Below are 12,998 nucleotides of genomic sequence, written 5' to 3' on the forward strand. Positions count from 1 at the left end.
GCCCAGGGTGGCGGGGGAGCCGGGGGGAGCCGGGCAGGCGTCTCGGGCGTGGCTGCGAGACCGGAGCCGAGGCCCGGGGCCGGGCAGCCGTCCACCCCGTTCCCAGCTGAGCTCTAGGTTCGCTTCCTGACCCCCTTCACCGTGCAGGGCGCCGGGCATGGGAGGGACGGACGGGCGGGCGGGCGGGCGGGGCAGGACCTCTTGCCGCAGCGCTCGCAGACGTAGGGCTTCTCGCCGGTGTGCTGGCGCACGTGCGCGATGAGGGAGCTGGCCTGGGTGAAGGCCTTGCCGCACATCACGCACTGGCACGGCTTCTCGCCTGGGGACGGGGGGAGGCGACGGGAGAAGGTGTCGGCGCCCGCTCCTCCCCGAGCGCCTTCCCCAGCCTCCAGGCGCCCGCCGCCCGGCCCGGCCCGGCCACCTGTGTGGATGCGGACGTGCCGCTGCAGAGCGCCGGGGTCCGCGAACTGCCGCTGGCAGTGGATGCACACGTAGGGCTTCTCCCCGCTGTGGATCCGGAGGTGCCGCTTGAGGTTCCCTGCGGCGGGATGCAGGAGGGCCCGCGTGAGCGCCGGCGGGGAGGGGGGGGGGGCAAGGAGCGGAGGGGCGTGACGCGAGGGCAGCCGGGGCAGCCCCGGCCCTACCTGAGGTGGTGAACTGCTTCCCACACTCTCGGCACTTGAGGGGCCCGTCCGCGATGTGGATCTTCAGGTGGGCCTTCAGATTCCCCACCTGCGCCCGGGCAGGGGTCAGAGGGGGCCACCCCGCGCAACCGGCCTCGGCCACCCCTCCCGCCGGCGAACAAGGGATTCTCGGCCCTCTCCCGGGCCCGCGGACCACTCCGTCCTTCCTCGAGGCCCGTGGAACGTTCCAGGTCCCGGAGGCGAAAAGGGAAAACCACCCCCGCCCCCGCCCCGGGTCTTTGGGGCCCGAGCCACCACCTCCCGCCCCAGATTCGGCGGCAGAGCGGTCAGAGCTTCGCCGGGGCGGGGCCCCGTCTGCTTCGGTCCCCGGCGCGGCCGGCCCTCCTGGCCGCTCCGTCGGCACGCACCTGGTTGAACTTCTTGTCACAGTGCGGGCACTTGTGCTCCTTGTCGGTGTCGTGGGTCTCCAGGTGGCGCATCTTGGAGGTGGGGTCGGAGAAGGAGCGGCCGCAGTAGTCGCACTGGTAGGGCTTCTCGCCGCTGTGCACCAGCTGGTGGCGCTTCAGGTTGCCCGACGTGGTGAACAGCTTGCCGCAGTCCCCGCAGCGGTAGCGCGCCTCGCCCGAGTGCCGCTTCTTGTGCAGGTTCAGCAGGCTGATGAGCCGGTAGCTCTTGCCGCACTCCTCGCAGCCGTACGGCTTCAGCGGGCTGGGGGGCACGGGGCGACAGGGAGAGGGGACGGTCGCTGGGCGCCCAGAGGCCGGGGCCCTGCGGGGGGCAGGGGGGCGGGGGGCGGCCGGGGCGGCGTACCTGTGCGTCTTCTCGTGGGCCTTGCAGGCGGCCGGGTCCGAGAAGGCCTTGCTGCACTCCCGGCACGAGAAGGGCTTCTCGCCCGTGTGGATGCGGATGTGCCGCTTGAAGTTGCCCGTGTGCGTGAACTCCTTCCCGCAGTCCTGCAGGGCGCAGCGGGGGGCGGGCATCAGGGACTGCGGGGCCGCGAGGGGGGGAGGGGAGGGGAGGGGGGGGAGCGAGGGGAGGGCCGCACCTCGCACTTGTGGATGACCGAGCCGTAGGCCTTGGACTCGGTGCGGTCGCCGTAGGTGCCCGAGCGCGGGCCCCGGGCCTCGGTGCCCAGCTCCTGGCCCGAGTCCGTGCTGGCAGACTCCTCGCTCTCCTCGGGGGGCTCCCCCTTCTCCAGCGGCGGCCCCTCTTCCTTGACCTCGGCGGCCGCTGCGCCTTCGTCCTCCTGCTCTTCTCCTTTCCTGGCCGGCTCCACCTCCATTTCTGCCGGAGAAGGGTGGGCACTGAGGCGCTCGGGAGGGCCGGAAGGGACCTCGGAGCCAGCGAAGGCCGAGGGCTCGTCTCCGCAGCCCTCCCTGTGCGCGCGAGTCCCCTGCAGGGGCCAGCTCGGCGTGGCCACCACAGACAAGCGGCCCCGGTGCCGGCCGGGGAGAGGGCAGAGGACACTGCGGAGCAGGCCGCTCGCTGCCGGGAGGTGGGACCGGGCCTCCGCCCCCGGGGAAGCCGGGCTGGCGGCACGGCGGGTGCGGGGGGCGGCCGGGACGCCGCGGCCACACCGAGGCTGCGTCAGGAACACGTCCGCGCCGAGAGAAGCCCGGCCGGGGTGCACGACCGAGACAGCGGTCAGGAGTTGACCGTGGCAAGACGGCCTCGGCCGAAGCTACAGCCTGAGTCAGAGCGGGATCGGCTTGGGGGCTGGGGGGTCGGGGAAGGGGCCCGGGGGGACGCGTGAGCGACGGCCGCCCGGCCGGGCCGGTGGCAGGGCACCTTGCTCCGAGCCGTCCGACAAGGCGGCCTCGGCCTCCGCAGCGGCCATGCTGCTCGTGGGGTCGGGCTTGGGCTCCACGGAGGGCGGCTCCCGGGGGGCGTCGGCCTTCTCTGTCTGCTCGGCACCTGGGTGGGGTGTGGGAACACCGAGGCTGCGTGAGGACCCTCCCTCTGGCAGCCAGATGGCTCCCCGGGACCAGGCCCCCGGGGACCCCGGGGAGTGGCTGTGGCCCGGCGCGGGGCGGGGGGGGGGGGGGCTGCACGTCCAAACTCAGGCTACTTGTGCCCGTGCTCTCGCTGCAGCAGGTGCCTTGGAGTGAACGGCTCTCCCAGCCCCAGGAGGCCCCCCCCCACCCCCCGGGAGGCCGCTCACTGCCCCAGGGCCCAGGCTGCCGGGGGGGGGGGAGGTGACAGACTCGGCGTCACAACTCACCGCTGGCCGTGCTCTCGGCCTGGCCGCCCCGCTCCTCCTTGGGCTCCCTGTCTGGGCCCGTGGGTGGACCGCTTCCTGCCGGGTCCAGCTCGCTCAGCACGGCAGCAGCCGCCTTTTCCTCTTTGGCTCTCTTGTCTCCTCCTGGAGATGGAACGGGACAGTCTTGCCATTTCCCACCACGCGCCCACCGCCTGGAGGGGTGAGGTGGCCCGGAACTTGCTGGCTCTTCCAGATCCTCCCTGGGGAGACACCTACATATTGGCTGACCAGACTGCTCATCGGGCAGCCACTCCATGCCAGGCCACCGGCTGAGCACAGAATGAACAGTCCCGGCTGCTGCTTCCGCGGGGGCTCCCGCCCTGGTCAGGGAGCAGACCTCACACGCAAAGCAATACCGCCCATCAGAGCTCCGTGCTCAGGAGGGAGACGGGCTCTCCGCAAGGGGTACCACGAGAGCCTGGCCCACCCCTGGTGTCAGGGGGAAGGGCACGAGCAGGGAGAGCTGCTGGAGGAACGACCCCACGCGCAGGGGCCCGGGCCGAGCGCACCCCCAGCCCTCTGCAGCAGCAGAGCCCACGGGAAGTGGGTAAAGCGGGGGGAGGGGTAGGCAGACGACAAGCCCCTCGGGAGGCCTTCCTGAGACTAGCACCCCTTGACACAGGCAGGGCCGGGCGAGGACGCTGAGGCCCAGAGAGTCAGAGACAGCACCCCAGCCAAAGCCACGTGTTCAGGAACAGCCTGGCCATAACCTCACCTTCCGCGGCTGAGGCCACCGTATTCTCCCCGGGGCTGCCGGCGGGCTCGGCGAGGGACTTGAGGGCGTGGCAGGCTGTGACGATGTCCTGCATCTGCAGGAAGCTGGCCACAGCCAGCACATCGTCCACGTTCTCAGGGCTCAGGCTCAGCTTGGCCGTGTACATAAACTCCAGCACCTGCCCGAGGCCTGCCAAGGACACAGCCAGCCATCACGGACCTCGCGGGGCCTGGCTTTTCCAGCCGGCTCTGCCACTCCACTCGGTCGCAGGATCCAGGGATTTGGGAAAAGTGGAGTGGCGGGCCGCCGTCCCCCCATCTCCCGTGCTGGCGGGTGGGCGGACAGCCTGGGGGTTCTCGGCCCAGACGACGGCCTCCGAGATGAAGCACACCCGCACAGGGCAGGGGGTACGACGGCCGCCCTGCACGGGGGACAGCGGGGTGAACGCCCACCCTGCACCAAGGACAGAGGGTGTGAACAGAGAACCGAGAGGAAAAACACCCGCCCTGCACGGAGGACCAGGGTGTAAACCTCTACCCTGCACAGAGGACGGCAGTGGGAACACCCCCCCCCCCCCCCCCCCCCGGGGTAAGCTCCGGCCAGCCGCCGCACCCTACCACTGGAGGGCGCCCCAACACGAGGGTCTCGGCACTGGCTTTCCTCAGGGCTCTGCCACAAAGTACCTGACCTCCAGGCCAGTCACCTGACCTCTTTGGGTCTCAGCTTCCGTACCGGTAAGATGGGGGCACGGCACTCTGCCCGGACCTTCCCATGGCGCGTCATGCGGTTCTGGGCCAGAGCCAAATCCAGGCCCCGTTCCTTCCTCAACTGCAAGGTTTCCCGACACCCCTCCCGTCTCCATCATAGTTAGCACTGGAGTAGGGGGTTCAGGACCGACTGAGCAATGGGAACGGGTCGGGGGCTGAGAGCCCACCTGTTCTCTGTCCCTCTTGACGAGCCTGTCCTATTTCACTCCGGCTGAGAGTGTATCGTGAGCCCTCCCTCGTCAGTTCTCCTCTTACCACCCGGCTCCCGGTCGACAATGCGGTAGGAACTTGGTGCCCAGACGCTCGTGGCAGCACCCGTGCGGGCGGCCTGGTGCACCCGACGCCTCGGAGGGGCCGCTCCCGGGAGGGCCGTGCGCGGCACAGAGCCAGCCACGGCCCCCGACCCTCACGGGGCCTGGCCCTGGACCCAACGGGGTACCTGCCGCGTTACTGATGTCCAGGTGCACCACATCCTTCTGGTCCACGAAGAGCATCTTGAAGTACTCGCTGCAGGCCGCCAGCACTGCTTTGTGGGCCTTGAAGTCAACACCGTCCACCACAAAAGTGCAGTCACACAGAAGCCCCAGCTGCCGCTGCTGGTTCAGCTGCTCCAAGACGTGCTGGCTGTGCTGGGGAAAGTCCATGGCTGGGGAGAGCCAAAGGGCCTTTGCGTTAGCACAGAGACGGGGGGCCAGCCAGCCTGACGGTCGCCCCCCAAGTTCCCAGGTGAGAAATGAGGGGGAGATGGGGAGAATTCAAACAAATCCACAAGGGGTAAAATCACTCCAGACTTCCTCTGCAAGCCAGGGCTCCTAGAGCCCCGGGTTTACTGGCCAGCAAAGTTCCCAACCACAAGCATGGAGGGACCAACACAAAACGGCCACCTTTGTGTCCTGCCAGGTAACAAATATTAAAAAAAAAAAAAAATCAAAAAACAAACACAAAACACAGATTACGGTGAGCATTTAAGAAAAAGACATGGTCAGTTTAACATTTTTTTTATGAAAACAACGCATGACATAATTTTAGAAAAAAGGACAGATCTTTCAATTCGATACATTTGGCCTTATGAAAACCTTTCTACTTTGTTCTTACTTTTCCCATTCTGCCACGCACAGGTGACAGATGTCTCATCACCCGGCATTTCAGCAACGGACCCTCTCCCGCTGCACCCACAGGGCTCTGGCAAAGTCCAGGAGAGAGGGATCTCTCTCTCCCTCTCCCTCCCTCTCTCTCTCTGATTCACAGGCTCAGGAAACTACATAAAGTCCTCTGCCTCCAGAACCGTCTCCAGGCTGTCCCCAGAGGAGGAATAGCTCTGGCCCTGACCCCAAGAGCTGCTGGGCTGGCTGCAGTTTCTCTGCCAGAGGCCTCACACAAAGGCCTGGAAATCCCGTAACAGTCTCAAGTGAAAATGCTCAGAAAAATTCCATGGCCCGGTGCCCAACAATCACAAACTACCACAGGCCGTGACTAAATAAGTATCTAAAGCAGCCCTCTCCTCCCCAGCAGCACCACACCAGAGTCAGTCTCAAGACCAGCATTTTATAGGGAAAGCAGCGGGCCCTCCGTTCAAGAAAGACCCGACTTCAAAATAAAAGTCAACGCCCCACTCCTGGGACCGCATCACGTTGATCCACCAGGACCGGGCTGTCGGTGCCCTGGCCCGGCATCTGAGGTCCGGGTCTGCTTCCGGGCAGGGGAGAAGGACACTTTGGGGCTCCCAGCCCCCAGGGTGCAGCAGCCCCTCACCGGCTCCTGCTGTTCAGTTAAATCAGCCTCCTGGGGGTGAGTCACCGGTGCTGCTGCAGCCGCAGTGACCATGTATGGCGGTCGGTCGTGGCGGAGGAGCCTCGAGGAAAGCCACGCCCCCACACGAGGGGCTTAGCCAGCGCAGACCAGCCCCGAAGGACCAAAAGCCCACCCACCCTGTGGTGTCTGGAAACCGTTCAGAAGCGGGGCCGCGTATTTGCGGAGCTGGGGGAAGTCACCGCGCGGCAGGCGGGGCTCCAAGGAGTAAGGGGGGGATGTGGCAATGGCAACAGACTGTGCGCCCCACGTGCCAGCCTTCCTCCGAGCCACGAGTTCAGAGAAGCTGTTGCTGGGGACCCAGAAACACCCTTTCCCTCCCTCCGACGTCCCCAGGACGGTCCTTTGGTCCCAGCCTCCACACACAAGCTCCCGGACAGAGCCACGGCTTCTCGGTTCTCCGTTCCGTCGCGGTGCCAGTGGCTGGAGCTCGAGTCAGCAGGGAAGCGCCAGGAGCCAGCCCTGGAGTCCAGAGGGGAGGCCTTCGGCATCCGCTGAGCAACCCGCTCTGGAGCCAAGCCAGCCAGCAGCAGCAGCAGGGAGCCACCAAAGCAAAGGCCACGGCTGACACGCGACACCTGTGAAGGCATCCTTCTCTGTCTTTAATCTCTGGAAAAAGCGGGGAAGGAAGGTGTCTGCTTTCTCCAGAAACCTTTCTGTTTCTGGAGAACACGGACAAGAACCAACGTCCAGTCCGCGGGTTGAACACCTGGGCCAGGGCACTCAGGCCTAGCATCTGAAAGCAGTTCAGTCCAGGCCCGGCATACGTGGACCCAAAGGCAGGTGGCAAGGAGAGGCCTGGGCCAGCTCACCCGTACAGCTGTCCTCTCACGACAGAAAAAGGCACTTGAGCAGACGGGTGAGTGCGTGGGAGCACGGGCAGCCCCCGAGCCCCAGTCACCAGTCGCCGCCTGTGTCCTCTGAGGCCCAGGTGAAGCGGGTCTGGAGAGCAGAAGGGAGGACAACCAGAGGCCTAGGGGGCAGATGTTCCATCAGCTTCCGGGTAAGCCCATTCGGAGCTCCCTCACCTTCGCCAGCGGCCAACCCGAAAACTGAGCTGGGAGGAAGGGTCTCCCAGGTACACAAACAACCAGGGGGCATCAGCTGACACCCCACCCCCACCCCCCCCACCCACCCCCGAGGCACAGAGCTGGTCCCAGGGCCCTCGCCCTCCAGCTTGGAACGACCTAACTTGCTGCGAAAGTAAACCTGAGAAGAGACTCCCGGCCAACAGGGTGGAAGGGGCTGATCAGTCCGGGGTGGCAGGGCACCCAAAGCCACGAGGAGCCATCGTGCCGCCGTACGGCCTCAGCTTCCAGGGAAAGGGCACGAAGCAGGCTCTTCTGGGGCTGGACATGGGGGGTGGGCAGGGGCTTTTATCTCAGAGGCTGTGGGGGGGCCAGTAAAGGTCCTGGGAGAGGGTGGCTGGTGGCCCGGTACCTCCAGTGTCCCCCACCCCCAGGAGAGCAGCAGTGCCCACGGGGAATGCCTCCTCCCCAACGCTAACCACGCTCTTCCGCTGCCAGCTGCCGCCCAGAAGTGGGCTCCTCCCCAAACATGGGTGTGGGGGTCTCCAGAGTCCTCTGCAGCTGTCCCAAAGCTGTCCCAACAGAGAAACACTCCTAAAGGGCACCTGTTCTGACAAAATCAAAGAAAGAAAAGGAAGAGAGACAACGGGACAGGATAAGAGAGGAAGCAGCGAAAGAAACGGGGAGTGTGAGGGGGGAAGGACAAGGAAGGAAGAGAAAGAAGGCGGCGCCCACACGCCCGAGAAGCCAGGCTCACAAGCCCAGTCCTGCCATCAGCCCCAGGGAGGGCGAGCGCAGCCGTGGGGGCTCAGGCTCAGCGGGGGTGCCCACAGGCAGGCCACAACCCGCCCCCCCAGATGGGGGGCCCCCAGCTGCCTCCACCAGCTGGCCCAGCCTGCTAGAAAGCTCCACCAGCCCTTGTCTCCTCAAGGTGATGTGGCAAGCAGGTGAGGGGCCAGCTGGCCGGGCCCTTCCCTCAGAGGGGCTGAGCGAGAACAGGGGCACCAGAGGTGGCATGAAATGCTCTAGAATGATCACGGCAGTCCTCCCACTGGGTCCTGTTTCCTCTACGCTCCACAGAGACAGGACCCCACCGCGATCCGGCCAGGTTTAGAGGCTCCAGGAAGAGGTGAGGGTGTGGAAACCCCGCACCTGCCTGGGCCGCACAGCCACATGCGTGGGTCCCGCGGGCCCGGGGGGCTGTCCACCCCCGTGCACACTCGGAGTCACCGTCTGAGGAGAGACCTGAAATGGTACAAGAGCAACAGCCCAGCCGCCCCTGGTCACCAGCGTCAGTGCTCGAGTGCGGTTCCCCCAGCCCCTGGCCGGCTCTGCGATGCCTTCGCTCAGGCCAAAGTGTGGGGGCCCCTGCTGCCTTCTTTCTCCTTGCTTTCGAGCGATAAAGGTGGGCCTTAGAGAAAACTACTAGAAGACCCTAAGAGCTTCGAGCTAGAGAAAATGCAAACAGAACAGAGCCCACAAAGTCCTCACGTTAGATGGAGAAGATGAAGCCCCAAACCGGCCCCCGACTGGCCCACTCAAGAAACTGGCCTGACCTTCCAAACACTCACTGCACTCGGGCACCTTCCCCAGGACGCCACCAGCTGCTCTGTGGTTATCCCTGCGGGACGGGGCCGACTTCCCAGGCTCTGGGGACAGCCACCAACCTGGCTGGACGTACAGCCCCGGCCCGCCCCACAAGGAATTCATTCGGGGATGAAAAGGGACCTGGAGAGCGCCTGCAGCATGATTCCAAACAGGCCCGACTAAGCGACCGGAAACGGACGGACGGCGTGGGCACCCTTCTCAGGATGGCCACCAACCGCTCCCCGTGCCAGAAGATTCCAACTGCATGTGGGGGCCCTGTGATGACTCTCACCAAGAGGCAGGGACTGTGCCTGCTGGAGAGACAAGACGCGTGGAGGGGCCTCCAGAGGCACACGATGAACTCGGAGGCCCTGGCTGACGGCAGTATGAGAGAACTTTCCTGGACCTTCCAGGCCAGCTATTAAACGGTCACATGCACGACCTCAACGCCTCATGGAACAAAAGAAACTGCCCAGTCAACCCCCAACATTGGGAGAAGTAACAAACTCCCAACAGTTGAAGTCACTGAGTTTCAAGGTGGTTGCTCCCAGCGAGGGAGAGCGGACCCAGCCGGCAAAACCGTGAAGGCAGTGAGTACCAGAACACCCAGGACGATGGCTCTGTCCGGATGGCAGGAGGGGCAAGCAGAGGTCTTCTGAGACACTGAGAGCATTCCGTCTCTTTACTTGGACACACCTAGATGTATCATCTAAATCACACACACACAATCCATATACTTCCGTACCGTACCATTTCTCCAGAGTTGACACAATTTTCAGTAAGAAAAGAGAGAGGGACAGGTGCTACACTCAAGCCCGCAGAGATGGGGTTATTTCCAAGCACGCTCCTGGCCTCTCTCACTGGGTGTCCGTCAGGTTTCAGCGGACTCGAGTGGGGTGCACGGGGGGCTGGCCACGGCAAACACGGTCCCTCCCGTTCCCCCAGTTCCCAAACATCCGGAAGCAGATGAGGACATAAGAAGGGCTTCTCCTTGGGTGGTGAAACGCAAGAAATTCAACAAAACCTGGATCCCAGGTCCCCCCGCCCCCGCCCCCACCCATGACGAAATGGCATTCACGACGTCTCTTCAACACGCGCACGGCACCACCCGACCACCTGAGAACTAAGAACACGGCCGCTCTGAGAGTCAAGTTCCGCACTGCGGCCTCCGGGACTCCAGGAGGCGAGAGGCAGTTCAGCACCGCGGCGACAGGGCCTCTGGGATCGGGCCAGGTGGGACCCGAGTCCAGCTTCTGCCACCCACCACACCAGCCGTGCGTCTCCAGCAAAGCTCCTCCCCTGGCAAAACGGGGCCAGTGGGACCACTTCGACGTGTGTTACAGGCTTACAGGAGATAAACGTAAGCACAGCACCTGTACAGTGCCTGACATACGGTAAACACTCAGCAAACGAACGCTACCAGGAAAGAAAGATGCAAACTATGGCTGTATTTTTAGGTCGAAGATCGTATCAGATGGTTTCTACATATCCTTTTATGCTGGGTACCTTGGGTGCACCTGGTAACTATTTAGTGACTTGACCTTGTTAGGAAGTTGTAATCATAACCCATTATTCTTTCTAAAAGCAATCTGGTGGGGCGCCTGGGTGGCTCCGTCGGTTGAGCGTCCGACTTCAGCTCAGGTCACGATCTCGCGGTCTGTGAGTTCGAGCCCCGCGTCGGGCTCTGGGCTGATGGCTCAGAGCCTGGAGCCTGCTTCCGATTCTGTCTCCCTCTCTCTCTGCCCCTCCCCCGTTCATGCTCTGTCTCTCTCTGTCTCAAAAATAAATAAATGTCAAAAAAAAAAAAAATTAAAAAAAATAAAAAAATAAAAAAAAATAAAAGCAATCTGGAAAAATCCCAGAGCCCAATTAACATTAAGAGAGGGAGGGCGTGAAGGGAGGAGCACTGGGCAAGAACCATCCAGAGCTACTTTCTCTGTGGGGGAAGCACTTTATATTGAACAACTGCTCTGTTAAGCCCCACGGGTGCTGCCGGGTGAAGGCTGGAGCACCTGCCCACAGCTCTAAGTGGGTCCACACAGCACCGCCCCATCTCAGAGTCAAAGGGGCACCTGTCAAACATGAAATATTACCCGGGTTATTAGCAAGCACCGAACTGCACGCAGAGGGAAGCCATCAAGCCAGGAAACAACTGGCCTACCGCGAGGAGACGCTGGTCTTGATAAACAGCAGTCCCCAGCTCCCAGAACACAACGTGCCCGGTTGCAGGCCCAGACGTGACACAGCCGTGTCCTGTCCGGGGGCAGGTAAGAGGGATCACCCTTCAGCTTCCAGTCGCTCGGCATTCCAGATCTTCTAGAAACACAGGTAGATCCTGTCTACAGCTGAGCGCACACAAACTCAGGCCAAAGACACGGAAGTTCACAGCAGGCCAGCCTTGTACCTGTGAGACCTGCCGGCCCAGCCCACCCACCCACCCACCCAGTGTGACGAGCTGTCCCTTTCCAGCACAACATGGCAGAGGGGCAGATGCCAACAAAACCAGCTCTTCCGGCACCTTCCTCTTTGCCCAGCAAGGACGGCTCTGATATTAAGCTTGTGTTTCTCAAACTTTTAAAAATCAATTTCCCCTTTAGGGTAAACACACAAACGGCCTCGGCCCTTCCCCCAGCAGGCCCAGATTCTGATACTTCATCTTCCACTGGGTAATGGCCCCACTCTGAAAATCAACTGCTGCCGTCTACACGTTCCTACCAGCCAAGATTCAGTAGCATTTTCTTTGAAGTCTGTGTTACAAGAAAACCACAGATTTTTAAAACCCTAAAAATAACACCTAAATATAAAGTTAAATTGTACAACTGCCTCTGCTTTTCAAATTCTAGAACCCCCATTATCTCGAACGCTTAACCACGCTTCTGAAGAGGGAACAGGCATCCCCTTCCCTGACCCCCGATGGAGCCCACCGCTCCAGGAATGTGGCCCGGTAGGAAGGTTGGCCGGCCCTGAGGAAAGGGCTGTCCCAGATCCCGGCGTGCCCATGCCAGTTCAGAATCCATCATGCTAGGACCTGCTCTGGGCACTCTTAAGAGCTTGACAGAGGGTGAGTTAAGGGCCTTGCTTCCAAAAAAGACAAAATCAGAATATGTGGGACTTGGTGGCACTTTACCATTCTCCCAACACGCCCCCCCGGCCCCTCCACCCCAATACTCCCTGAGCACTGACATAGCCTGAAACAAGGCTGCTACTTTGCCTGGTCTCCCCTGGTTTCATAAACTCACTGCTGGGTGGGACAGACGGACTTCCTCCTCACAGCTGTTGACAGCACTGACCCCAGGACCTTGGCATCACACGATTACAAATCAAGTCGGGGAAGAGGCCTGTACAGAGAGGTAGGTGATTCCTGGCCTTTTTTTTTTTTTTAATGTTTATTGATTTTGAGAGAGCATGCACACACGCAAGTGGGGGATGGGGATGGACAGAGAGAGGGAGACAGAGAATAGCAAGCAGGCTCCACGCTGTAAATGCACAGCCCGAACCCACAAACCACGAGCTCATGATCTGAGCTGAAATCAAGAGTCAGAAGCCCAACTGACTGAGCTGCCCAGGCGCCCCTATTCCTGGACTTTTTGAGTGTGACTAACTCAAGGTCAAATATTCCGAGGACCCTCATGAGATGATAATCGTACTTCCAGTGCTCGTCAACGGAGAAAATAATAGACAAAAACCACTATGAAAAATAATTTCCCTCCTACTAATCGCAACAGCATCTCTGTGCATTTGAGAGGTCGTAAGAATGAGAAATCTTCCTTCAATATACAGAGAATCGGGGAGGGGGGCGCAATACAGCTGCGTGGCTACCTAACTATCACCTTCCCCTCTAAGGGTCCTCAGCCCCTAAATCGGGAAACAGACCCAGAGACAACAGCCTTTCACAGACACTGGAGGAGGGTCTGCTCTGTGCCTGTACTACATCAGAGCTACCAGGCCTCGGGGGAGGGCGGGTAATAAATATGATATACAATCTCACGTGTTAAGTGTTGTGAAGAAGGCGCAAGAAGATGAGGAGACGAGAGGCAGAGGCTGTTTCATATTTAAGAAAACAGTCAAGGAAGGCCTCTCTGAGGAGGTGACGTTTAAGCCAAGACCTGAATGAAGTGGAAGGGAAAGCCACGTTGTTGCCGTGAAAGCCCAGAGACTGTTGCAGAAACAAGGAAGAGTAAACGCAAA

General features: G+C 61.7%; 1 protein-coding gene across 1 annotated transcript in view; it reads right to left on the minus strand.

Annotated features, from left to right (window-relative positions):
* The window catches only part of ZBTB17 (zinc finger and BTB domain containing 17), a 32,754-nt gene that overhangs the window by 1,367 nt on the left and 18,389 nt on the right, over positions 1-12,998 (minus strand). The window contains exons 3-12 of the mRNA XM_042951575.1: positions 4,826-5,032; positions 3,620-3,808; positions 2,866-3,006; positions 2,433-2,558; positions 1,690-1,928; positions 1,455-1,597; positions 1,052-1,352; positions 645-732; positions 422-538; positions 199-319 (exon numbers count right to left, since the gene is read on the minus strand). Of these exons, the coding sequence (XP_042807509.1) occupies positions 199-319; positions 422-538; positions 645-732; positions 1,052-1,352; positions 1,455-1,597; positions 1,690-1,928; positions 2,433-2,558; positions 2,866-3,006; positions 3,620-3,808; positions 4,826-5,030 (1,670 nt within the window). The 5' untranslated portion in view covers positions 5,031-5,032. The remainder of the gene's footprint in view (positions 1-198; positions 320-421; positions 539-644; positions 733-1,051; positions 1,353-1,454; positions 1,598-1,689; positions 1,929-2,432; positions 2,559-2,865; positions 3,007-3,619; positions 3,809-4,825; positions 5,033-12,998) is intronic.

Source organism: Panthera leo, chromosome C1, assembly GCF_018350215.1.
Source record: "Panthera leo isolate Ple1 chromosome C1, P.leo_Ple1_pat1.1, whole genome shotgun sequence".
NCBI lineage: Eukaryota > Metazoa > Chordata > Mammalia > Carnivora > Felidae > Panthera > Panthera leo.